The 27515-nt window shown below is 41.8% G+C and overlaps 2 protein-coding genes across 3 annotated transcripts; one reads left to right on the top strand and one right to left on the bottom strand.

Annotated features, from left to right (window-relative positions):
* The first annotated feature begins 7270 nt into the window (after nucleotides 1-7270).
* On the top strand, nucleotides 7271-13606 carry inpp5e (inositol polyphosphate-5-phosphatase E). 2 transcript variants are annotated; one of them, XM_020469862.2, is made up of 11 exons: nucleotides 7271-7424; nucleotides 8081-8946; nucleotides 9884-10007; nucleotides 10145-10242; nucleotides 10329-10453; nucleotides 10663-10782; nucleotides 11123-11230; nucleotides 11396-11557; nucleotides 11716-11831; nucleotides 11954-12090; nucleotides 12275-13606. In XM_020469862.2, the coding sequence occupies exons 2-11, from the start codon at nucleotides 8096-8098 to the stop codon at nucleotides 12405-12407; spliced, it is 1974 nt and encodes a 657-aa protein (XP_020325451.1). In that variant the 5' UTR covers nucleotides 7271-7424; nucleotides 8081-8095; the 3' UTR covers nucleotides 12408-13606. The 2 variants fall into 2 exon arrangements, with proteins under 2 accessions (XP_020325451.1, XP_020325445.1); XM_020469856.2 differs by having other exon boundaries at nucleotides 8041-8946.
* An 863-nt stretch (nucleotides 13607-14469) lies between these two features.
* Nucleotides 14470-25999, bottom strand: pmpca (peptidase, mitochondrial processing subunit alpha). The gene is made up of 13 exons (XM_020469842.2): nucleotides 25755-25999; nucleotides 22987-23189; nucleotides 22770-22849; nucleotides 22545-22627; nucleotides 17794-17888; nucleotides 17532-17632; nucleotides 17062-17325; nucleotides 16878-16970; nucleotides 16640-16758; nucleotides 16458-16548; nucleotides 16183-16245; nucleotides 15926-16070; nucleotides 14470-15773 (listed from the first exon to the last, which is right to left on the bottom strand). Exons 1-13 carry the CDS (start codon nucleotides 25799-25801, stop codon nucleotides 15604-15606), a joined length of 1554 nt encoding a protein of 517 aa, XP_020325431.1. The 5' UTR covers nucleotides 25802-25999; the 3' UTR covers nucleotides 14470-15603.
* Between the last annotated feature and the right edge of the window lie 1516 nt (nucleotides 26000-27515).

The raw sequence follows: 27515 nt of genomic DNA, 5'->3' as shown, positions 1-27515 counted from the left end.
TGGCAGCTAGTGTGAGACCACTGATGCATTACTGCGCTGCTCTGTTATTGTTTTCATAATGAGAAATGGACAAAAAGGAAATGTACAGTCTGGAAAAGATAGAAGAAGACATCAAGTGACCGAAGTCAATATTTAGACTGCATGGCAACTTTGAATATTGCTGACATTAGCATCAACAGCATTTGGTTGACTCCTATTCAAAGTTGCCAAAGAATATATTCCATTAGTTATAGAAGTCAGCACAAGTTTAATACATGACACTACAGACACGATGTTTAAAATTACAATGAGTAATTTTACAACTTTCTCTGACCCATGGTTCCTGACAAAAATATGATTCCAAAATCTATGAAAAATCTACACTATGATTCAAAATGAATCCACAGTTCCAATGTTATATGAGGGAAGGTGGGTCAGCTGTCTCTTGGTGAGAAGAGATCTGTATCTGCAGGTATACTAGAACAGAAGATTAAGACAATGGAAAAGCCATTCCGTGAGCAGGACCTGATAACTTTTTCATTGTTAAACTTGATAGGTATCCCTTGAGCTTTCAGATCCTTTTCATTCCCACGCCTGACCACCCTGTACTCCTGTTGCAACATGCAGCTGCCAGTTTTACCAAGGCTCTCTCTCTATGTGGCAGCTCTATAAAATGACGTCTGGAGCAATGGGAGAGAAAGGCAGGTCTGAACACAGTCCTGTTTGGGATTCAGAGTGGAGACGTTTGGGTCCACAGCAACAGGCTGTGTAGGTGGTATTCTCAGACATGGCTGAACTTTGCAAAAGGGTAAATCCATTTGAATTCAATCACTTTTTGACAGCACCTCTTTTGATTTGAACAAAAACCTTCCATACATATTTGCCCAGTGTAGAAGTGGTCAGAATGTGATATTTGGACATGTATGCCAAACATTCAAGAGATAAAAGGTGCTGAAAGTTGTCCCATGTTGCATGCCCCACCATACCATGAGATATCCATGTCTTCATCACTGGAAAAGATCAACGGTTGAGATTGATATAATTGAACAGTTTTCAAACAGGGTTGTCAAACTATTCTATAATTTCTGGAAGAAAACATATATACACTGAACAAAAATATAAAACGCAACCATTTCAAAGATTTTACTGAGTTACAGTTCATATAAGGAAATCAGTCAATTGAAATACAATCATTAGGCCCTAATCTATGGATTTCACATGACTGGGAATACAGATATGTGTCTGTTGGTCACAGATAGCATTTTTAAAAAGTAGGGGCGTGGATCAGAAAACCAGTCAGTATCTGGTGTGACCACTACTTTCCTCATGTAGCGGGACACATCTACTTCACATAGAGTTGATCAGGCTGTTGATTGTGGCATGTGGAATGTTGTCCCACTACTCTTCAATGGCTGTGAGAAGTTGCTGGATATTGGCGGGACCTGGAAAACGCTGTCGTACACGTCGATCCAGAGCATCCCAAACTTGCTCAATGGGCGACATGTCTGGTGAGTATGCAGGCCATGGAAGAACAGGGACATTTTCAGCATCCAGGAATTGTGTACAGATCCTTGCGACACGAGGCTGTGCATTATCATGCTGAAACATTAGCTGATGGCAGCGGATGAATGGCACGACACAGCGGTATCTCTGTGCATTCAAATTGCTATTGATAAAATGCAATTGTGTTCATTGTCCTTAGCTTATGCCTGCCCATACCATAACCCCACCGCCACCATGGGGCACTCTGTTCATCTCATTCCCTGAGATGTTGTCTGACAGTTTGTGCAGAAGTTCTTCTGTTGTGCAAACCCACAGTTTCATCAGCTGTCAGGATGATGTGGAGGTCCTGGGCTGACATGGTTACACATGGTCTGCAGCTGTGAGGCCGGTTGGATGAACTGCCAAAACAACGTTGGAGGCAGCTTGTCAGGGGGATGGATTATCTTGACAAATTAGAAATTCTCACTAACAGGGATGTAAAACCTATTTGTGCACAAACTTGACAAAAATAAGTGTTTTGTGCATATGGAAAATTTCTGGGATATTTAATTTCAGCTCATGAAACATGAGTTATGACAGTATAGTCAAAAGTTGTGACACACCTACTCATTCAATGGTGTTTTTTTATATTTACTATTTTCTTCATTGTAGAATAATAGTGAAGACATCAAAACAATGAAATAACACATATGGAATCATGTAGTAACTAAAAAAAGTGTGAAACAAATCAAAATATATTTATATATCAAAATATATTTGATATTGATATAAGTAGCCACCCTTTGCCTTGATGACAGCTTTGCACACTCTTGGCATTCTCTCAACCAGCTTCATGAAGTAGTCACCTGGAATACATTTCAATTAACAGGTGTGTCTTGTTAAAAGTTAATTTGTGGAATTTCTTTCCTTCTTAATGCATTTAAGCCAGTCAGTTGTGTTGTGACAAGGTAAAGAAGATAGCCCTATTTGGTAAAATACCAAGTCTATATAATGGCAAGAACAGCTCAAATAAGCAAAGAGAAATGACAGTCCATCAATACTATAAGACATGAAGGTCAGTCAATACAGAACATTTCAAGAACTTTTAAAGTTTCTTCAATTGCAGTTGTAAAAAAACATCAAGCACTATGATGAAACTGGCTCTCATGATGACCGCCACAGGAAAGGAAGACCCAGAATTAACTCTGCTGCAGAGGATAAGTTCATTAGAGTTAACTGCACCTCAGATTGCAGCCCAAATAAATGCTTCACAGAGTTCAAGTAACAGACACATCTCAACACCAACTGTTCAGAGACTGCTTGAATTAGGCCTTCACGGGTCAAATTGCTGCAAAGAAACCACCACCGAAGGTGGTTTCTTGGGCCAAGACACACAAGCACTGGACATCAGACCGGTGGAAATCTGTCAGAGTCCAAATTTGAGATTTTTGGTTCGAACCGCTGTGTCTTTGTGAGATGCAGAGTAGGAGAAAGGAGGATCTCCCACATATGTTTCCCACCGTGAACCATGGAGGAGGAGGTGTGATGGTGTGGGGGTGCTTTGCTAGTGACACTGTTGGTGATTATTTAGAATTCAAGGCACACTTAACCAGCATGGCTGCCACAGCATTCTGCAGCGATACTTCATCCCATCTAGTTTGTGCTTAGTTGGACTATAATTTGTTTTCAACAGGACAATGACCCAACACACCTCCTGGCTGTGTAAGGGCTATTTGACCAAGAGGGAGAGTGATGGAGTGTTGCATCAGATGACTTGGCCTCCACAATCACCTGACCTCAACCCAATTGAGGTGGTTTGGGATGAGTTGGACCGCAGAATGAAGGAAAAGCAGCCAACAAGTGCTCAGCATGTGGGAACTCCTTCAAGACTGTTGGAAAAATATTCCAGGTGAAGCTGGTTGAGAGAATGGCAAGCGTGTGCATTACTGTCATCAAGGAAAAGGGTGGCTACTTTTAAGAATCTCAAATATAAAATTTATTTGGATTTGTTTAAAAAAAAAATGTTTACTACATGATTCCATATGTGTTATTTCATAGTTCTGATGTCTTCACTACTATTCTACAATGTAGGAAATAGTAAAAATAAAAACTCTGACAGGTACCGTAAACTTTTGACGGGTACCGCATATATATTTTTATATATAATTATTTTTTTTTTTTAACCTTTAACGTCAATAATCTAAAAAATTATAAACTCTGATTTTTTCATTTTCACATATGTTGCAGCTTTATGTTGCAGCTTACTTACATCATCAAACGTTTTTGTGTTATGCCCACCCTCAGTTGAGACAACATTCTCCTGAATACAGGGTGGAATAAAATAGAGATGTCAACTTTCAAATGGTACCACAAAGATGGCTTGATCAGATCAGAGAATGGGACTTGAATGGGAATATCTGTTGTTTCAAGTTACACTGTCAATCCTCCATAGGAAACATATTGAAATCATAGAAATACAGATAATATAATATACATGACCATTTAAGTTGAAATTCAATGATGGGTGGACTGACAGTCAACTTTGTGTTAGTTATTACAATTGAACATTTCAATTAAATGTACATTTCAATGGTGCACCAGCTAAATTGTAGTGGTCTGAAGTGATAGAAATATAATTCATAGAATGGACTTATGATTGAAATGACACCCACCCTGTATTCAAGACCATGTTGTCTTTCAAATGATGGCGGCACAACACAAAATGTCACTAGGGTGGGCATTTTAGTTTATTTCTTTCTATGTTTTGGCCGGGTATGGTTCTCAATCAGGGACAGTTGTCTATCGTTGTCTCTGATTGGGAATCATACTTAGGCAGCCTTTTCCCACCTGTGTTTTGTGGGTAGTTGTTTTCTGTATAGTTTATGCACCTTACAGAACTGTTTCGGTTTTCCCTCTTGTTTATTTTGTTTGAGTGTTTTGTGATAAAATAAAATCATGAACACTTATCACGCTGCGCTTTGGTCCGATCCTCATTACGACGAGAGCCGTGACACAAAACCTGAGATGATATGAAATAGGGTCGAAGCTACAACATTTGCGAATATGAAAAAATCTGAGTTTACCCATTTTTAGGTCATTGACGTGAAATATTTAGTTTGAAAACACTGTTTGTAGGCTATTAAATGATATCAAACTCAAACGTTTATCTTTTCCAGTGATGAAGACATGGACATCTCATGGTATGGTTAAGGGTATACAAAATGGATCAACTTTGAGGACCTTTATCTTCTGAATGTTTTGCCATTCAGGTCCAAAAAGTGACTTTATGACCACTTCTTCCATGGGCAAACATGTATGGAAAGTTTTGCTTTAAACAAATGGGATGCTTTCAAAAAGTTATTGAATTCAAATGGATTTACCAAAGGATCATTCTCAATAGCAGAGATGAGGAAGCCTGGTCCCCCAGATCATTAGTGTCTACTGTACATAATTAGCTTTGGTATAGACGCTTCAGAGGTTATAATAATTTAGTGACATCCTTGGGAGGCTTTTTCAAATCAAATCAAATTGTATTGGTCACATACACATGGGTTAGCAGATGTTATTGTGAGTGTAGTGAAATGCATATGCTTCTAGATTTGACAGTGCAGCAGTATCTAACAGGTAATATCTAACAATTCCACAACAAAACCTAATACACACAATCTAGTAAAGGAATGGGATGAGAATATATAAGTATAAAATATATGGATGAGCAGCAACAGAGCGACTAAGATGCAGTAGATAGTGAAGGATAGTGAAGGATACAGCATATACATATGAGATGAGTAATGTGAGATATGTAAACATTATTAAGTGACTAGTGTTCCATTTATTAAAGTGGCCAATGATATCAAGTCTGTAGGTAGGCAGCCGCCTCTCTGTTCTAGTGGTGGCTGTTAAACAGTCTGATGGCCTTGATGAGATAGAATCTGTTTTTCAGTCTCTCTGTCCCAGCTCTGATGCACCTGTACTTACCTTGCCTTCTGGATGGAAGTGGGGTGAACAGGTAGTGGCTCGGGTGGTTATTGTCCTTGATGATCTTTTTGGTCATAGGGTGATCTTTTTGAACATAGGGTGTTGTAGGTGTCCTACAGGGCAGGTAGTTTGCCCCCGGTGATGTGTTGTGCAGACCGCACCACCCTCTGGAGAGCCCTGCGGTTGTGGGCAGTGCAGTTGCCTGTAAAAAATAGTGAGGGTTTTCGGTGAACAGCCACATTTTTTCAGCCTCCTGAAGTTGAAGAGGTGCTGTTGCACCTTCTTCACCATGCTGTCTGTGTGCGTGGACCATTTCACTTTGTCAGTACACAGAAAAACTTAACTTTCCACCTTCACTGCTGTCCCGTCGATGTGGATAGGGGGGTGCTCCCTTTGCTGTTTCCTGAAGTCCATTATCATCTCTTTTGTTTTGCTGACATTGAGTGAGAGGTTATTTTCCTGACACCACTCTCCGAGGGCCTTCACCTCCTCCCTGTAGGCTGTCTCGTTGTTGTTGGTAATCAAGCCTAACACTGTAGTGTTGTCTGCAAACCTGATGATTGAGTTGGAGGCATGCATGGCCACGCAGACATGGGTGAACAGGGAGTACAGGAGAGGGCTGAGAACGCACCCTTGTGGGGCCCAAGTGTTGAGGATCAGCGAAGAGGAATGATTGTTTCCTACCTTCACCACCTGGGGGCGGCCTATCAGGAAGTCCAGTACCCAGTTGCACAGGGCGGGGTCGAGACCCAGGGTCTCAAGCTTAATGATGAGATTGGAGGGTACTATGGTGTTGAATGCTGAGCTGTAGTCAAAGAATAGCATTTTTGATCTTACAGCGATGAAAGAACCATAGAATAATTGAATAAGATTTATATGGAAAGAACAGTGTTTACTGTGCACAGATGTCCTAGATTATGGAACCCATTATTGTCAAGATTCTCAGAATCTCTCTACCTTAGCCATCTCGCTTTCAGCTGTGAGAGGGAACCATGAAATGTAACGATACCAAATAGGAGCAGAGTTGCATGAAACTTCCATCTGCTCTTTGCCAGGGTCCGACTCACTGTCAGAGAGATTGCCCACCCACAGATAAAGCACTGTAATTCACTGGAGAACACTTCTGTGCTGCAGCATCATTGAATGAGAGCTAATAAACATCTTAAACATGACTGAACACAGGAACATAAGTTATCAAACACCTCAGATAATGTTATGTGTATTTACTCTGGGTAAACAGCCTCGTTGACATATGGTGAGGCATCACGTGTATATTGTAGATGTAAAAGCCAATAATTGAGTTGAATCAGATGTATTTCATATTTTATTGTGATTCAAGCAGTCACACTTGATGCACTTACATAGCCCTATAACGACACCTTAAAAGTGTGTGTGTGTGTGTGTGTGTGTGTGTGTGTGTGTGTGTGTGTGTGTGTGTGTGTGTGTGTGTGTGTGTGTGTGTGTGTGTGTGTGTGTGTGTGTGTTTCTTGTCAAACAGACAGACAAGTATATTTTGTAAATCATCACAGTTGATATACCTTACTTACTAATACTGTAGGGAGGTACATAGAGGATACATTACACACACTGTTTTGTATTCAGAATGTTCAAACTAAAACATGTTGAGTTTATCACAAGCTCTCAAAATCCAAGGCTTATACTCACTCTAACCCACTATTGTAACTCCACACCTTGAAACCACCCCAAAATAGCTCACTAAACTAACGGGTATGCCTATGTTAATAGCCTTATTATTACCATAACCACCACTACTGCATTTGTAGTAGGGGGCGCTACAAGTACAATGCAAGCAGCATGTGTTTTATAGGTAACAAAAACTGTTGTCAAGCGTTACTAAGGAAGTGGAAAGTTTGCTTAGCGTTCGGAGCTAACCAGCTAAGCTAAAGATAGCTAGCCAGCTACCTCAATAACGATGTATTCTCACAACCCTGCAATGGACGAAACTTGATTTTGCTTTCCCCCAGGTATCTAACGACGATAATCATTTGATTAAATGAAGCGCCATGTCTAATGTATTTGTCTTTCCCAGACTGCCAGGTTCCTAGCTAACTAGCGTTCTGCTGCCATAGATTAGCTAGCACACAGCTAACATTAGTTACGTTTCTCAAGCTAGATTGGACGCATAGTAAGCATTAGCTAGCTATCTCTGCTATCAGAACCCATAACTAGAAGCATAACATGTTAACGATGATGTAGCTATCTAGTTAGCTAGCCTTAAAAGTGATCAGCTAACGTTAGCTTAGCTAGCTAGTAAATTTAGCACCCAGTTAACGTTAACTAGCTGCCAACAGAGCTGCCACTTTCAGGCAGTAATTTAGCTAGCTAGCTAGCTACCGATAATGAGTCAACCACATGTGCAGTTTACTAGATAACGTTAGCTAACTAGTTAGTTAATCAAATTAATCGTGCCTAATGATGTAATACCTATCTTAACGTTATACCTTGTGTGAGATCAGTAACAGGGCAACATATGGAGCTAATGTGAAGTATGAGTTAAGGAATAGAATTGAGCCATCAAACATAATTATACATATTATCAATCACTTCTCAATAATAGTAGCTAAAGTAATCGTTTTCTAGATTATCTCCTTCTAATCAAATGGAGTCCCCATGCACCTAGAAGGTGCAGCCTGCTATGAGGATGACTGAGAATGGGGAGGACAGCAGCCCCTCTCAGCCCGTTGTTGGAGTGTTACCTGGTGGAGCTCCTGGTGGGAAGGATCCAGGAGAAGTAAGTGGTGACAATAGGCCGGTGAACCCCACTACAGAAGACAACAAAACCACAAAGCTCCTCAACAACACCATGAAAATCACTCAGGATGTACGAGACCAAAGCAGCAAGACCAGTCCCTACCAGCCCCGACCACCCCTGCTGCCAAAGCCCCCTGCACTGTCAAAGGGAGGGAACAGTGGTTCGGTGGAGGAGAAGGTGAGAAGCAGGAGACTGAAGAACAGCCAGGAGAGTCTGACCGACCCAGCTGAGACCGGTTCCTCCACAGAATCTCTTAAAGAGGATTCAACAGTTACAGGTGTGTTCACCTTGAGCGGTGCTGCCACCTTGAGGAACGGACAGGGCTCTGTCGTGGGACCCCAATCGGCTCCATCAGGGTCCCCCGTCTTCAGAGCCAGGGGCCAGAGCTTTTCAGAGTACGAGCGGGGGCCCCACGACCACCACAGTGACCCTGCAGAGCAGCGGGTGAGGTCCTCCAAGGTACGCCTCTCTCCCTTACAGCCCTCGGGTCCATTTCCTGCTCTGGAGCAGAGCTTGGCTTCCGCATCCTTAAGGACGGCTAATCGGATTGACAGGGATTGCGTGGATTATGGCATTGTGCCTGGAAGGGCTGGGCCGGAGAGGCTGCAACTGCACAGGAACCTGAGCGACAGCCGGCTTCTGGATAACATGGTGTCGGACAACATCTCTGTCAACTCCATGAAGTCCACCTTCAGCGTGTTGAACCCCATCAGACCCAGGGACGTCCGGAACAGGTATTTCCACAATACTTTCATTCAGGATATCCTCTCCAGATTACTGACCAGATACCTACTGCAGGAGCCTTCTCTACCAGTATTGGATCATTGACTCATACTGGTATCAGAGTGCTATTAGAAGTCTTGATGGCTTTGATGCTGTATTAGATCAACACATTCTGGATCTAAATACAGTGTATATAGTATCCTTTGAATGTTTGATGCACCTCTAAAATGAAGATAGCCAGGCTTCGGTGATATTCCATTGCATTGAATGCACTTCCTGTGATGTGGCACATGACATCCCATGATAAGAATTGATGTGGGCCTTGAGATAAATATGCCTGTATTCTGCATGAAATACAGACCAGCATTTGAGCTATTGTAACCTACTGTGAACAGTCTCACAGTCACCATCAGCTTTGAATTGTAACCAAGAAGACTATGCTGTAGGCTAAGGCTAATTATTACCATGGCACATCTGCAGCTAGAGCATTAGCATTGATGTGTGCTCTAGCAACACTGGTGTCAGCTATACTTTAATGAAGGCCTCAGAGGCTTATGCTATGTAAGTGCTCATTCAGACAGAGGAAAGTGTAAAGTGAATCAGCATAGCTTTTGCCACCATTCAGGGAGCAAAGATGGGTCTCAGTACACTACACGCGTCATGCCTCAGCAAGGAGCTGTTAAAGGAATCGGGGGATTTATCTGAAATGTTTCAGTGCGCTATCAGCTATGGAAGATGCCTATGTTTTGAAATGTGATTCAGCGCCAATAATACGCAGCCTTCTTTAAATTGTGTGTGTGTGTGCATGGTACTGACATTTTATAATGTAGTCTACCAGACATTTTAAATGGGTTTGGTTCAAAGTAGCCAATAATATTTCCAAACAGGAAAAAACGATCTATACCTTCCGTTATTAGCCTAAGTGTTCATTTCCTCATTGTGTTGCAGGAGTTTTTTGGAGGGCAGTGTGCTGGGTAGTGGTGCCCTGCTGGGGGCTGAGGAGCTGGACCGCTACTTCCCAGAGAGGAGAGTTGGCATCTACATAGCCACATGGAACATGCAGGGAGAAAAGGTGGGGCCGCTCCTATTGTTTAACATTAGGCCTAGAGCCTGAACATATGTTTCTACACATTCTACACTCACTCTTTGATAACGTGTGTCCTGGTATTCTGTTATGAAGGAAAATGACCGCTTCCCTATCCTTTTCAGGGACTTCCAAACAACCTAGACGATCTGTTGCTCCCGACGGACTCTGAATTTGCTCAAGACTTTTACATCATCGGAGTCCAGGAGGGATGTCCAGACCGGTATGAGATGACTGTGTATGAGTGCATAAAAAAATGATATCAATGAAGTCTTCAGTACTCTATGCTGATGTGTGTCTCTGTCACAGGAGGGAATGGGAGATCCGTCTTCAGGAGACTCTGGGGCCGTACTACGTCATGCTCTACGCAGCCTCCCACGGGGTTCTCTACCTCACTGTGTTTGTCAGGAGGGACCTCATTTGGTTCTGCTCAGGTCTGTCCCAAATGGCTCCTGACATTTTCAGAAGAAAATGAATCAGTCCTTTACCATCAACAAATCTCAGAATGTTGTCTCTTATTGAAATGTTGTAAGAGAGGCAACGTTATAAGGTGATCTCTGGCTACCCACTGCATATTTTGTGTACAGTACATTATGTGATTTGGTCCCACTCTATATGCTGTAATTATCGAATCTCCTAACAGAAGTGGAGCATGCCACGGTCACAACACGCATCATGTCTCAGATCAAAACCAAAGGAGCTGTGGGGATCGGCTTCACTTTCTTTGGCACTTCCTTCCTCTTCATCACCTCCCATTTTACCTGTGAGTGACATGTTGTTCATGAAGTGATGTCAATACATGACGTGAATGTAAACAGGAAGTGGAAAGCCTTTGGATACAGTCTCACTACTAACTAGGGGTGTATTCATTATGCCAATGTTTAGTCTGTTGCAAAACGTTTTGCAACAGAACCCGTTTACTCCAAATGGAAAATGTTTTGCAACTAAAACAAGTTTTTATTGTACAAATTCTGGTAGGTCCCTCCCAGTTTCATTCTGTTTGCTTTGTTTACTTCTGTTTGGTTTTTAAAATATAAACGGTTTCCATTGCAAGACATAATGAATACACCCTAGGTCATTTAATACATGTCCTTGTTTTCTAGCTGGAGATTCCAAAGTGTACGAGAGGATTCTGGACTACAACAAAATCATTGAAGCACTTGCTCTTCCTAATGGTCTTCCAGACACCAACCCTTACCGCTCCACATCCTGTAAGTACTCCTAAAGACAATAGTTGTTCATTGCAGTACTGCTGTTACATCTAGAAGAGCATGCTTATTGTGTGATGAGAAATGATGGTATTTCCTTTATGCAACAAGTACTGAATAAAAACACCAGTGTAAATGTACTTATCATTTCTGTTTCATATCTTTCAGCGGATGTGACAACACGGTTTGATGAGGTTTTCTGGTTTGGGGACTTTAACTTCCGTCTGAGTAAAGATCGTATGGGGGTAGAGGCCATTCTAAACCAGAACCCGGGTGTGGACATGGGCCCTCTGCTCCACCATGACCAACTCTCCAAGGAAATGAAGGATGGTACGTCTACATGGAACAAAACCATATGAACACGGAGAACTGGACAGGCAAATATTACATGTATTAGATTGTGAATGATATCTCAAAATGTATTGTTACTACGCTCACTGTGAAAGATATTTCAAAATATAATACAAATGTATTATGCTCTGTTCTAGGTTCCATCTTTAAAGGCTTCCAAGAAGCACCAATTCAGTTCTTCCCCACCTACAAATATGATGTCGGCTGTGACATGTACGACACCACCTCCAAGCAGAGAACTCCCTCGTACACAGTAAGTGTCAGCATCAGTCATACCCTGTGCCATTCGTTCAAGCAAGCCTCTTTTTTTTATGATGGTTTGTTTTAAACACACAAAATAACATTTATATTTCACTGTTCCTCTGTGTGCTATAGGACAGAATACTGTTCAGGAACAGGCAGGTGGATGACATCAAAGTGATAAAGTACACCAGCTGTTCAACGATAAAGACGTCAGACCACCGGCCTGTCATCGCCATGTTCCAGGTCAAACTGCGTCCCGGGAGAGACAAGTAAGTCCCACCCCTTCCTCTCAGCTGTTGCAGCAGCAAGCTTTTTTACTCCTCTCATGTACACTGTAGTACAATTAGTAGTAGTAATAGGTGTCCAAAAGTGCAGTCAATGAAAATCTGAGTTTAACTAGAACAGTTTAATCCTGACTTTTATTTGTTGTTCTCTGTCTGGTGTGTTTCCCAGTATTCCTCTGCGAGCAGGCCAGTTTGACAGGAGTCTGTACCTGGAGGGCATCAGGAGGAGGATCACCAGAGAGCTGAAGAAGAGCGAAGCCATAAAGAACCAGGGCAGCAGCACCATCTGCTCAATCTCCTGAACCTGGACCGGACTTGACTGGTCCTCCCTCCAGAATCACTCTGACCCAGTCGTGAGGGACAAAAGGGAACCAGTCTTTGATTGCCACTTCCAGCCCAGTCTGTGTGTGGGTCATGGAAGTCACAGAAACTGATCTGTGAGCACCCCCTACTGAGAGCTGTTGGAACTGTCACTCATGGTTTATGGGGGGCTGAGGTTGTAGCTGTGGGGCTGTTCTTGAGGGTAGGGACCTTGAATTAATGACAGATACCAGCCTGCAGACTCAGCAGTTAACTGGTCTATTAATACAGCCCTTCCACAAACAAGACTGAGCTGAGGAACGTGCCATTGAAGATGACCTTTTAGACAGTCAGTCACATCTCCATCTGTGCGCTGGCTGGCTGAAGCGAATGCTTTATGTAAACTGTACTTTAAAAAAAAATGTGTAATTGTTTTATTTAACAAGCCAGGTTGATATGGACTATGTAATGTCACCTTTTTTTACTTGGTGTAACAGTATTCAAAGGCCTTGTAAATGCATTTTCAACAAACAGCTCTTATAGATGTTTAATAGTATACATCACTTTCGGTTGATATACCAAAGCTCAATTCACTCCAAAGCTTTTGTGTTTTTCATGGAAAAATGAACCCATGTGATTTCACAGAAATTGGCTTGTTATTCATATCAACTTTATAGGAAATGTCAGTTATTTTGGTGTTGCTTGATGCAAATGCATTCCCTACAAGTACGGTACTTATTGAAATAACTTAATACATGGTATTTTCTGGCATTGTATAATACCAGATGTATGAATAATATCTTTCAAATATTTAACTTATTTACATATTGTATAATATCTCACATAATAGATACAGAATCATCTTTTGCAATGGTGATGTTGATCGTGTTGGAGGGGTTTGTTAGACCGTACTCTGGTTCATTGCCTTAATGTCACCTGTCTTGACTAAATGAAATACACTGTCATGTAACTTATTCAAAAATGACTTTCCGTACTGTATTGTGCTAACGAAGGGAAGATAATTCATTTTGTTCTTGCATGAAGATCAATGGTTCTGGTGTAATGGTGAATCATGAGTTGTCATTACGTGCTCATGGCAAGTGCCTGTGATCTTGTTTGTGATTTCCTCAGGACTCCATATCTGTGCATCTTTTATAACACATGCTTTGTGATGTAACATCACATAAAAAAATGTTTGGTATATTTGTTATTGGTTTGTTTTATAAAAATAAAAAAAGTAGCCTTTGTCATCTGAAACAACACCTCTTCGCTGATCCTCAACACTGGGGCCCCACAAGGCTCGGCCTCCTCCTGTACTCCCTGTTGACTCATGACTGCGTGGCCAAGCATGCCTCCAACTCAATCATCAAGTTTGCAGATGACAACAGTAGTAGGCTTGATTACCAACAATGAGGTGAGGGCTCTGGGAGTGTGGTGCCAGGAAAATAACCTTTCACTCAACGTCAACAAAACTGAGGAGATGATTGTGGACTTCAGGAAACAGCAGAGGGAACACCCCACTATCCACATAGACGGGACCGCAGTGGAGAAGGTGGAAAGCTTCAAGTTTCTCGGCGTACACATCACTGACAAACTGAAATGGTCCACCCACACAGACAGTGTGGTGAAGCACTGCCAACAATGACAAAGCTCTCCAGAGGGTGGTGCGGTCTGCCCAACACATTACCGGGGGCAAACTTCCTGCTCTTCTGGACACCTACAGCACCCGATTGATTTGAAAACGGGCCATATCGATTAATCGGTCGACCTCTATACTATGCCACTATATGTTAGTCCAATACCGCTCAGACATACGCATTTATGTTCTTAATCCATTCCTTACTTAGATTTAAGTGTATTTGGGGTATATGTTGTGAAACTGGTAGATATTACTTCACTGTCAGAGCTAGAAGCACAAGCATTTCGCACCACCCGCAATAACATCTGCTAAACACTTGTATGTGACCAATAACATTTGATTTGAAGTGGACATTGAATATCCTTCAAAGACAGTGTATCAACTTCAGAACTTAAATCTTTGGCAGTCCAGACATAAGACTTAAATATTTTATGGCAATATTAACATTTATTTACCGGAAACAAATTGGCCTGAATATAGATACACATATGGGTCTTCACATTCAATAGGTTCACTTTCTCTCCAGGACCCAGAGATATCTTGGTTTGAAATAAAATAGTGGCACTATTCTGATATGAAGTGTCTTGATGAAACACAAATAGTGAAAAGGCTGTGGATACATTATTACAATTTAGCAATATAGTTTTGCAACAGAGAAACAAATGTTAAGATTTTCTGGCACCTGAGAGGATATCAGCACACACACATACAAGTACTACTTACATACAGAGGTCAAAACTGTTGGAATGGGTTGAATGACAGAATGGAGCGCAGGCAGAACACTGAGAATACTAAAACTAACTACACAACACAGTATCTTATTTCAGTCTGGTTAAGTGGAGATCAATGTGTATCTATCTACAAGAAACAACAGTCTCATGATTGGTGACACCAATCCAAGCATTGCCCAATGTTATTTTATTACCGCATTATCTCCTGTGCGGTAGAGGTGACCAACAACTATGTGTTTGAGAAGGGACATTGACAGAAGTGCTAGCAGTTAGTTGGAGTCTCTCACAGATTTCAGTCACCCTCTGCTGAAGATGACAAGGCCTTAGGTGAGACTTCAGCCTGTGAAATCTAATAAAAGTGTATGAACATTGAAGGAAGTACCTGTATCAACTGTGAAAACGGTGTAGGACATTGCAAGGCCTGTTTGCTGTCCTAAAGGCTAGAGAACAGAATCACAACCCCTTATTAGATTAAGGTCATCTGTAGGTCACCCTGCAGATCAAGCAATGCAGCACTCAAGCCATATTCACCCACACTCATTCAAACATACTTGGAATTAAACCCAAAAGCATGCCAACCGTCCCAGCCAACGTGGGTCTGGTAAGATACTGAACAGGAAATGAAACTTCCTCTGGCAATAAAATGTAACTGTTCCTGACTGAATAAAATGTAGTTAAAATCACCACTCTCTCAGCACTTTTCTTTTGCGGTTGAGGTCCAAACATTAATCCTCTCCCAGAGCTTAGCACAGCTCCATTTCCAGACCACTAGTGTAGGCCAGTGTCCAGTTTATACAGTGATGCCTGGGTAAACAAACATGAGGGGGTCTATCGGAAGAGGCGGTACATGCGAGGCAGGTGTCCGTCCTTGCTGGACAGGGCAGCTTGGATGTGCTCATAGGAGGGCATCTCTGTCAGGTCTCCTAGGGCTGCTACTGCTGGCTTGCTACACAGCATCTTTGTTGTGACCCGCTTGATGTCACTCGCTGTAACGTTACCTGGACAGAGTGAAAAGTCAGCATACAGAAGTACTGATTTGTCACGACAGTTATGATTAGCCTACTACCCTGAAGATTTTTTGGACAAATGTTTCATTCTGGGCTTGCTGATATCAATATCCGCTATTATGATCGAGGGTACTAGTACTCACTGATGAGGTAACACAGCTCGTGTGGCAGCTTCCTCTTCCCTGTGGCTAGAACCTGTCGGCCGACATCCTCAAAGATAACCGGCCGCGACTCCAGGTTCATCATCAGCATGGACTTAAGCTGCGTTTTCGCTCTCTCCAACTCCATCTGAGTACGGAAAGAGAGATGCAAAGTTTTGAAGTCTCAAGAAAGAGTTAAGTTCAGAAAGCTTTGTCGCTTTTGTGACAATCTCCCCTCGCAGGCTAATCGCCAGCCTTACCTCTCCTGCTGTCCCAGCCATCTGAATGAACTCTCTGGTTAAAATCTCCACCATTTCCCGAACCTTAATAAAGCAAGATGTTGCAATCAACAACTTTGGAATGACAGCAGCACTTTCACAACTTCAGAGAACACGCATACAAAGTAAAATATTGTTTTTATTTTGAATAGTTCTCCTGATGTTATTCTCTAAGCATATGGCAGCTTTGTTTTAGCTCTTCATCTACCGTGTAAAGTCCTGCCTTTGCATGGCTCTCCCAAATCCCCTCTCCCTACCTGTCTAGGGTCTGCGCTGGCATGGATACACAGCAGGCCAGTGTCCTCATAACTGTGATGGTATGAGGTGGCATTGTACATCCAATGATGCCTGTAAAAAAATTAAAAAAATAAACAGAATCCACAAAATAATACAATCTTAAGTACTTTAATTAGAATTGTGAATGTTGCATCATGCTTACCTGTTGAGCACATTCAGGTAAAGTCTAGTGAACATGCCTTTCCCAGGACCCCCCGCTGAGAAGGACCCACCTCCACCCATCATCATATTGAGGACGGCAAAGGGGATAAAGTCATCCTCCTGTAACACAAAACATGCATATATTATACATAGAACATCCAGCTACAGGGTAGCATAGAAACAGTTCAACCAAGTTGGCAGGAGATCCTCCACACCAACCAATCAAAGTGGGTACCCACCAGGAAGGAGCAGCTCTCCAGGCCAATCATGATGTGTGTGAGCTCAGGGATGGGGGTGGGGCCAAGGCTCACATCTGACATGTCCTTATCCATCTGAGAAGATCAAAAACAAAAGGTTTACATTCTGAATTAGTAAAGAAAATATTTTAAAAAGGAAAAAGCAAGCAAAGGGAAAAATACTTACCCTTACGATTCCACCAGTATACTGTGCCACAGACAGGTCGACATTGGTAGGCGTACTGGCACCCCATACTGGCTTTACATTTAGCAGATATTTCCTGGCACAGGCCACCAGTTGTTCATGTTCGATGCCCACTCCAGCTAGCACCATACGCTCTGGGCAGTAGTAGCTCTGCAGGTACATGTGTAGCAGCTTCTTGTCGATCTTCTCCACGCTCTCTACTGGGCAGAAGCGAGGCAACCCAACGGTGTTCCCCCGATATGCTGCCTTGTTCACAGAGTAAGTGTTGTGAAATATTATGTATCGCCATAGAAATATGTGTGTCAACAAATGGCGCAATTGATTATCTATGCACACTGCAGAGAGGTGGGCCAAAGTCAATTACAAACAGTGCAACAATAGATTTCATGCAGCTCAAGAGTGTTGTAATTTTCTGTCACTTAAAGAGTGGATCAACCAGTCACATGACTCACTGCATGGATCATCTCTGTCAGTAAAGGTTCAGGGTCAGGCCTCATGCTCAGATCCTCCAGCTCAAAGCGCACAGCCATCCTAGTCATCTCAATCTCCTCATCTAGTAACCCAAAGCAGAGCCATTCTTGATGAAAATATACTCCCACAAAAACATTTACCAGTCTGTAACTTTGTAGACAACTCAATTAAGTCAACATTTTCTCTCATCATTAAGGGAAGCATTATTAAACATGACAGATCGGTCACTCAGTGTTGACTCACCTAGTAGGCGTGGCTGCAATACAGCGTCAGAGAGCAGGCTGACTACCGTGTCCAGTCCCTTCACCTCGGCAGAGACTGCATACATGGTTGTGTCTCTGTGAATAGAAACCTTAGGCATCCTACAAACTGACTGAATATCTTCATCCCATTCCACAAAGCAGTACTGAGATCATTTATACAGTACCTTCAGAAAGTATTCAGACCCCTTGACTTTTTCCACATTTTGATATGCTACGCCATTATTTTAAAATGTATTAAATATTAATTTCATTATCAGCATTGTACACACACAATACCCAATAATGACAAAGTGAAAACAGGTCTAGACATCTTTGCAAATTTATTACAAATAAAAAAACAGAAATACCTTATTTAAATAAGTATTCAGACCCTTTGCTATGAGACTCAAAATTGAGCTCAGGTGCATCCGGTTACCATTGATCATCCTTGAGATGCAACTAAAACTTGGAGTCCACCTGTGGTATATTCAATTGATTGGACATGATTTGGAAAGGCACCCACCTGTCTATATACTGTCTCACAGTTGACAGTGCATGTCAGAGCAAAAACCAAGCTATGAGGTCGAAAGAATTGTCCGTAGAGCTCCGAGAAAGGATTGCCAAGGCACAGATATGGGGAAAGGTACCAAAACAATTCTGCAGCATTGAAGGTCCCCAAGAACACAGTGGCCTCATTCTTAAATGGAAGAAGTTTGGAACCACCAAGAGCTGGCCGCCCAGCCAAACTGAGCAATCGGGGGAGAAGGGCCTTGGTCAGGGAGGTGACCAAGAACCCGATGGTCACTCTGACAGTGCTCTAGAGTTCCTCTGTGGAGATGGGAAAACCTCCCAGAAGGACAACAATCTCTGCAGCACACCACAAATCAGGCCTTTATGGTAGAGTGGCCAGCCACTCCTTAGTAAAAGGCACACGACAGCCCACTTGGAGTTTGCCAAAAGGCACTTAAAGGACTCTTAGACCATGAGAAACAAGATTCTCTGGTCTGATGAAACCAAGATTGAACTCTTTGGTCTGAATGTCAAGCGTCACATCTGGAGGAAACCTGGCACCATCCCTACGGTGAAGCACGTTGGTGACAGTATCATGCTTTGGGGATGTTTTTCAGTGGCAGGTACTGGGAGACTAGTCAGGATGGAGGCAAAGATGAACGGAGCAAAGTACAGAGATCCTTGATGAAAACCTGCTTTAGAGCGCTCAGGACCTCAGACTGGCACGAAGGTTCACCTTCCAACAGGACAACGACCCGAAGCACACAGACAACGCAGGAGTGGCTTCAGGACAAGTCTCTGAATGTCCTCGAGTGGCCCAGCCAGAGACCGGACTTGAACCCGATCGAACATCTCTGGAGAGACCTGAAAATAGCTGTGCAGCAATGCTCCTCATCCAACCTGACAGAGCTTGAGAGAATCTGATGAGAAGAATGGGAGAAACTCCCCAAATACAGGTGTGCCAAGCTCGTAGTGTCATACCCAAGAAGACTCAAGGCTGTAGTTGCTGCCAAAGGTGCCTCAACAAAGTACTGAGTAAAAGGTCTGAATATTTGTCAATGTGATAGTTTTTTTATTTTTAATACTTTTGCTATAAAAAAAAACATTTTGCTTTGTCATGATGGGTATTGTGTGTAGATTGAGGGATTTTTTCGTTTAGACATTTTAGAATAAGCCTATAACGTAACAAAATGTGGAGAAAGTAAAGGGGTCTGAATACTTTCCGAATGCACTGTACATGCCAACTACATACTGTATCTACAACATCAAAAGGGATAAAGAGTACCATGACTACACTAGGGTTGCACATTTTGGGAATATTTTGGGAATATTCAGAGGAGGAAACTTTCCATGGGAATATGTAAATTCATGGAAATAAGTAAATTAATATTAATACCATTTAATTGTAGATGTTTTTTGCATTGGATATATTTACCATATCATATGGAGACAGAAACATAAACCTTTTACCTTATCATAAGTAGACAATTGCAAATTATTAAATCGTTCCAATAGAAATAAAATAAAAACTATTTAGCTATGAATTTAACTTTAATTAAATGAGTTGACTCTTCACATGGGATGACTTCAATGAACAACAAAAGGGAATATCGAATGATCCCCAATGATCTATCGCATCTCCCAAAAATCTGTAAAATGATAGTCTAGAAGCTAAAGCTTTGATTGTCTTCCTCTCAGGTTTCCATGTATTCTCCCTGGATCTCCTCAATGTCCAACTCCTTGAACATCAGACTCTGAGGCCTCATCTTCACTGTCACTTTCAAACCTTCTTGAGGATGGCTCTTTGTTAGACTAAAAAAGCCTCAAATTTAACCGGATGCCACCAATTTTTCAACCCTTGTATTGGTCAGCCTGTTGTGTGCTTTGGTGTGTGTGTTCCCAAACAAGGACCAGTTGCGCTCTGAGGCAGCTGATGTTGGTGGGATTTGGAGGATGATGGAGGCAACAGGGGAAAGAGCCACAGGTCCAATGTCCCTTCCATCAGGTGGCTGATGAGATATGTCGGCACGACTGCCATATTGCAGCTCCATCCTAAAGCCCTTGCTTGGAAGTGTACTTCGCCAGACTGCCAAGAACCTTGCCCTCATCCAGGCCAAAGTGGCGAGACAGGGTAGTGATGACACCATAGGCCTTGTTGATCTTTGCACCAGACAGGATGCTCTTGCCAGCATACTTGGTGTCCAACATGTACGCTTCGGCGTATATTGGCTTCAGGCAGAAGTCTTCACGCTTTTGATGTATTTCAGAACTGCAGTCCTCTGATTGGAGCAACAGTGAAGTGGGCAGGGCAGTATGGATTTCTGCAAGCAGAGCCTGAACACAGACAGGATGGCATTGTCTCCCTCGATTCGTGCAATGGCTAGTGCTATAGGTTTCAGGAGTTTCAGGCTGCTTACCACTCTCTCCCAAAATATTTCATCCAGGAGGATCCTCTTGATGGGGCTGTCCATAATCGGCAGACTGTGATATGGCCATTTCTTGGAGACTCCTTCCCCTCCAGGAGACTGTCAAACATGATGACAACACCACCCCAACGAGTGTTGCTGGGCAGCTTCAATGTGGTGCTCTTATTCTTCTCACTTTGCTTGGTGAGGTAGATTGCTGCTGTAACTTGATGACCCTTCACATACCTAACCATTTCCTTGGTTCTCTTGTAGAGTGTATGCATCTTTTTCAGTGCCATGATGTCCTTGAGGAGTAGATTCAATGCATGAGTAGCATAGCCAATGGTTGTGATGTGATGGTAGGACTCCACTTTAGACCAAGCAGCCTTCGTGTACGCAGCATTGTCTGACACCAGTGCAAATATCTTCTGTGGTCCAAGGTCATTGATGACTGCCTTCAGCTCATCTGCAATGTAGAGACCAGTGTGTCTGTTGTCCCTTGTGTCTGTGCTCTTGTAGAATACTGGTTGAGGGGTGGAGATGATGTAGTTAATTATTCCTTGGCCACAAACATTCCACCACCCATCAGAGATGATTGCAATACAGTCTGCTTTCTCTATGATTTGCTTGACCTTAACTTGTACTCGGTTGAACTCTGCATCCAGCAAATTAGTAGATAAAGCATGTCTGGTTGGAGGGGTGTATGCTGGGCGAAGAACATTCAGAAATCTCTTCCAATACACATTGCCTGTGAGCATCAGAGGTGAACCAGTTGCATACACAGCTCGAGCAAGACATTCATCAGCATTTGTCTGACTATGTTCCTCCATTGAGTAAAAAAAACATCTGATTCCAGCAGGACCATGAGCTGTTGCTATCGATAAGGTGTCTGATTAATCATTTTCACATTGAATAGAAATAGAGGGACTTTTGTCAGAGGTTGCTTGTTGTGAGAGCGCTGAGGGAACTTTATGCACTTGGCCAGATGATTCTGCATCTGTTTAATTCTTCACATATGATTTGGCACATTATTTGCAAATGTACACAGCTTTTCCGTCTACATTAGCTGCAGTGAAATGTCTCCACACATCAGAGAGTGCCCATGGCATTTTCCTGTAAAGATTAGGAAAAAAAGAGTAAAGACAAAAAATAATAAAATTCCATGTACAGATAAATAGTTAAGCAGTTAGATTAAACAACTGCTTTGTAAGATAAATGTTTTAAAATGAAACATGTTTGGAAACAGGTGAATTAACACTCAGTTAGCAGGCTCAAGCAAGCTAAAAACCCACATGGTAGCAAAAACAAACTAGCAGAAATGATTAACAAGTTAGAAATGATTTAAACACTTTGTTGTAGGCTACTATTTACCAGTTAACAAAAAAAAAAAAAAAAAAACAGGTATGTCATATTAAATATATTCACCCAGTATTGTAGTCAAAACTTACCAGAAAGCATGTAGTCCTTGGCTCAAACAGTGTAGTAGTGTGGGCTCAATAGGATCTCATTAGTGTGCAAGATCTTGACAATCAGCTGTACATGTGATGGAAGAATGCACTGTGCATGCAGAGGGTTGCAAATCCATTGAATTGGAGAGTTTAACCAAAATATGCCACACGACCTAGAATTGCCTTATGTGTATCCCACAAAAAAATGCACTGTTATAAGCTAATTTTTGATGATTTTAAGCAAAATTACCCAAATTCCCAGGCTTAACTTCCCATGGAAAATTCACCAGAAAGTTTCCGACCCTTAGCAACCCTACACTAGACCTTTCCATCATTCAGAGTGAAAACATACTGTGCCTGGATATTAAAGCCAAATAAAATATTCATACCTGGATGTTTGGCAGTCACAGATCCCTCCATGTTTTTCAAGTGTGAGAAGAATTTCATCTTTACTGCCATACTGGGCTGTGGACTGAAGATGCAGAAGGTGTTATCATTTGCCATGAACAAAAACATAGCAATCAATTTTCTTGTGCTACAAAATGACAACATAGTGAGAGGAAAAAAACAGTGGAACATATTTTGTACAAAGTCTCAAAACAGGTAACACTTACAGAAAAGGCAAGTTTCTCCAAAAAGTGTGCAATTCCACTGGGGTATTTTGTCTCATGTCTAGAGCCTGAATTTACTAAAACTGGAAGGAGAGAGAAATCAAATCAATACTCAATCATACTATTAATATGGCGCATACTATTGATTATGCGACAAGAGACGGTCTGAAATAGAATGATAAAGAAAGATCAGTTCTATTCAAAATCTGTAGCAACTTACTTCCAACTGTGCAGAACTGACCAAACTTGTTTTGAGATGCTACTTTAAGGCCATTTTCCAAAGTAGTGATTTTGGTCTCGCATTGTTCATGGCTGTCCACTGCTGCAAACACTGGTTTTGGGATCCCTGGTAACGGTGCAGAGAGTGAGATATTGGGATATCCACTGCCACTGCTGCACTTTCTATACGCTGCAATTCCAAACCTGTAAATGTAAAAATGTAGGTTAGTTTATGGATTGCTGCAAATAACAGCAGCATGCCTTGACAGGTGAACTGAACACTCACAAATGAGTACCAGATTCACCTACCCACATGATAAAGCTAGCACCAGATGCTAACCACTGATGATGCCAAAGTGTGCTTGTCTAGAAATCCAAGTTGCCAGTGTCGGTGTACGCTAACATTTGGGACGTTGAACATTCAGGCTACTGGTCAGACTATGGAGGCTTTAGTCTAGAGCAGGGTTTCCCAAGATCTTTGGTTTGGTACTGTTGATTTAATCATATGCGCCTGTAAATCGCAGGACTTAGAACGCAGTTGATCATTTTCAAACTCAATGGCAAGGAAGAAAATCGAGGTGCTCTATTTATAATAGCAGCACCCACCCATAGCTCTCGCTCCAGCGAGATTTCACTGGTCACCCCCAAAGCCAATTCCTCCTTTGGCCGCCTTTCCTTCCAGTTATCTGGTGCCAATGACTGGAACGAATTGCAAGAATCACTGAAGATGGAGACTCATATCTCCCTCACTAACTTTAAGCATCAGCTGTCAGAGCAGCTTACAGATAATTGCACCTGTACAAAGCCCATCCAACTACCTCATCCCCATATTGTTATATATATATATTTATTTTTTGCTCCCTTGCAACCCAGTATCTGGACTTGCACATTCATCTTCTGCACATCTATCACTCCAGTGTTACTTGCTAAATTGTAATTACTTCGCCATTACTTCGCCATGCCTTACCTCCCTAATCTTACCTCATTTGCACACACTGTATATTGATTTTTTCTATTGTGTTATTGGCTGTCTGTTTGTTTATTCCATGTGTAACTGTGTTGTTGTTTGTGTCACACTGCGTTGCTTTATCTTGGCCAGGTCGCAGTTGTAAATGAGAACTTGTTCTCAACTGGCCTACCTGGTTAAATAAAGGTGAAATAAAATAAAAAAATGTCACTGGCCACAAACACATTCACGGATTTGACAGTCATCCCATCACTCCCGCCGTAACTGGATCCTGGACTTCAACACATCTACCATGCTGACCCTCAACACAGGGGCCACTCAAGGGTGCGTGCTTAGTCCCCTCCTGTACTCCCTGTTCACCCACGACTGCGTACGACTCCAACACCATCATTAAGTTTGCTGACCACACAACAGTGGTAGGCCTGATCACCGAACACGATGAGACAGCCTATAGGGAGGAGGTGAGAGACCTGGCAGTGTTGTGCCAGGACAACAACCAATTTGACAGAACTTGAAGAATTGTTTTAAGAATAAATGTTGCACAATCCAGGTGTGGAAAGCTCTTAGAGACTTACACAGAAAGACTCACAGCTGTAATTACTGACAAAGGTAATTCTAACATGTATTTACTCAGGAGGTTGAATACTTATCTAATCAATATAATGTTTTATTTTTCATAAATTCTTTGCAAAAATTGCAAATGTTTGAATTTTTTATTCCACTTTGACATTAAGAGTACTTTGTAAAATGTGAATACTTTCTGAAGGCACTGTATCTACCTTAAATACCTCGTACCCCTGCACATCGACTCGGTACTGGTACAGCCAGGTTATCATTACTCATTGTGCAATTATGTGTTATTCCTTTTCTAATGTTTCTCCAATTTCTTTCTCTGCATTGTTGGGAATTGCCCGTAAGTAAGCATTTCACTGTTAGTTGTTGTTTACGAAGCATTTGACGAATAACATTTGATTTGATCAAATGAAAGACAACCCGTCACTATGTAGAACCACCAGTGAGGTGATGATTTGTTTAGATTATCCTGTCAAAAAAGTGTTGCTTTAACTTTTTCGTATAGGCCATCTACTGTAAGCATTGGCACAAGGAGATGAAATTATAAATGTCTACTGAACTTTTTAATTTTGCATACGCTTTTACTCAGAACGACTTACAGGAGCAATTAAGGTTAAGTGCCTTGGTCAAGGGCATAGACAGATTTCTCACATAGTCGGCTCGAGACTTGAACCAGCAAGTTAATTGGTCTTGTACACAGTTTTGCGGACGTTATAGCGGCTGCAGCGAAATGTTTATATTACTAGCTAGCGTCTAACAATGCAGTAAAAAGTCAACAAATACAAAAAATCTAAATCATTTAACTTGTATTTTAGGAATATCAATTATAATTAACATTATTTTTCTACAGGATTCTACTTAAATCGCGTAAAAACTACTGAATGAGCCCAAAACGTGCTTTGATTGGCTTCTAAACAGCTTCTACCCCGCCCAAGCCTTAAGACTACTGAACATCTAATTAAATGGCTACCCAGACTACGTTACTGTCAATAATGCTATTCGGTTTGAGACGACTATAGATACAAAAATATCTAGCTTTCCACAACATTGTTTTGTTTGACTTTGATTGTCCTTAGCTCCACGACGAGCAACGTTACTAACGTTAGCTTGTTTGCATGCTAGCTAGGCTATACTTGGCCAGCTAGCTGACCACGAAAAGGTACATATATATTTCAGTAAAGTCAGTGCAATCACAAATGCAACTGTTTTAAGATGGACGTGAACATTACCTCTGAACACGGCCCCAAGTTCTGCACCTAGACATGTGCGTTGCCATATTGAATTATCTGAGACCACCAATTCACCCGGATGATACTGCAAAACACTTCCTCTTTCGACTATTGCCTAGCAACGTCAAACCAATTTCCAACCAGAGAAACTTTTGAGGAGATGGGAAACTCCATTGGAATCGTATTAATTACCATAGTGTGTGTTGCCCATGCTACGTCAATGGGTCGCGCGGTTCATTCTGGGCAATTTTGGTACAAGGAGAGCTCTCCTTCAAGGAGTGAATGGGAGTCAATTTGGCGCTAGTTCTAAACCCCAACATTAGCATCAATTTCGTCAACAACAAGTACAACATGACAAATATTTTCCAAAATGTGAGATTATTAACTTGCTCTCTGTAATATTGTATAGCTTTGGAATTGTGGCATTAAGTACTTTAGAGGAAATACGCACTTTTGTCGACTAATGTGCTACGTTCAAAACAACTGGGAACTCGGAAATCTCCGACTTCCGAGCGTTCAAATAACTGGCAGCATGACCGCGATTGGTCAACAGTCTGCTGGGTGTGGCGCTATAGACACACTGACGTAATGCAAAGATGTGCAAGACTCTTGGCGGCGGGTAATAAATCATCGGCAGGGTAGCCTAGTGGTTAGGGCGTTGGACTAGTAACCGAAAAGTTGCAAGTTCAATTCCCCGAGCTGACAAGGTACACATCTGTCATTCTGCCCCCTGAACAGGCAATTCCCACTGTTCTTAGGCCGTCATTGAAAATAAGAATTTGTTCTTAATTGACTTGCCTAGTAAAATAAAGGTAAAAAAAAAAAATTCTCCATTCAACATTGTCTTACATTTACTTTTTTAAATTACTTCTAAACAAAATCACTTTTTTGGGGGTTTCTCATATGCTTACAATGTTTTGAATCATTGCTTGAACAGTCACTATATTTGTGATCTTTGCAAAATAACTACTTTGGATGCAGCCACTGTGTTCTTGGGGACCTTCAATGCTTAAAAAAATGTTTGGTACCCTTCCCCAGATCTGTGCCTCGACACAATCCTGTCTCGGAGCTCGACAGACAATTCCTTTGACCTGATGGCTTGGTTTTTGCTCTGACATGCACTGTCAACTGTGGAACCTTATATAGACAGGTGTGTGCCTTTCATGTCTAATCAATTGAATTTACCACAGGTGGACTCCAATCAAGTTTTAGAAGCATCTCAATGATGATCAATGGAAACAGAATGCACCTGAGCTCAATTTCTATTCTCATTGCAAACGGTCTGAATACTTACAGTTGAAGTCGGAAGTTTACATACACCGTACCCAAATACATTTAAACTCAGTTGTTCACAATTTAATTTAAACACATTTAATCCTAGTAAAATTAATTCTATGTATAAGGTCAGTTAGGATCACCACTTTATTTGAAGAATGTGAAATGTCATAATACTGGAGAGAATAATTTATTTAAGCTTTTATTTCTTTCATCACATTCCCAGTGGGTCAGAAGTTTACATACACTCAACTAGTATTTGGTGGCATTGCCTTTAAATTGTTTAACTTCTGTCAAACGTTTCTGGTAGCCTTCCACAAGCTTCCCACAATAAGTTGGGTGAATTGTGGCCCATTCCTCCTGACAGAGCTGGTGTAACTGAGTCAGGTTTGTAGGCCTCCTTGCTCACACACAATTTTTCAGTTCTGCCCACAAATTTTCTAGAGGATTGCGGTCATGGCTTTCTGATGGCCACTCCAATACCTT

This window comes from Oncorhynchus kisutch, linkage group LG3, assembly GCF_002021735.2.
Source record: "Oncorhynchus kisutch isolate 150728-3 linkage group LG3, Okis_V2, whole genome shotgun sequence".
Taxonomy (NCBI): domain Eukaryota; kingdom Metazoa; phylum Chordata; class Actinopteri; order Salmoniformes; family Salmonidae; genus Oncorhynchus; species Oncorhynchus kisutch.
This window is presented reverse-complemented; position numbering and strand designations above follow the sequence as displayed.

Coding starts and splice junctions, on each gene's coding strand:
- inpp5e (XM_020469862.2), top strand. CDS start 8,096: ATGAGGATGACTGAGAATGGGGAGGACAGCAGCCCCTCTCAGCCCGTT. Junction 11,558..11,715: donor CTCCAAGGAAATGAAGGATG/GTACGTCTACAT, acceptor GCTCTGTTCTAG/GTTCCATCTTTAAAGGCTTC. Junction 12,091..12,274: donor CTGCGTCCCGGGAGAGACAA/GTAAGTCCCACC, acceptor TGTGTTTCCCAG/TATTCCTCTGCGAGCAGGCC.
- pmpca (XM_020469842.2), bottom strand. CDS start 25,801: ATGGCAACGCACATGTCTAGGTGCAGAACTTGGGGCCGTGTTCAGAG. Junction 17,633..17,793: donor ATTGCAGCCACGCCTACTAG/GTGAGTCAACAC, acceptor TTGGGTTACTAG/ATGAGGAGATTGAGATGACT. Junction 16,071..16,182: donor TGGCTGGGACAGCAGGAGAG/GTAAGGCTGGCG, acceptor TTCCGTACTCAG/ATGGAGTTGGAGAGAGCGAA.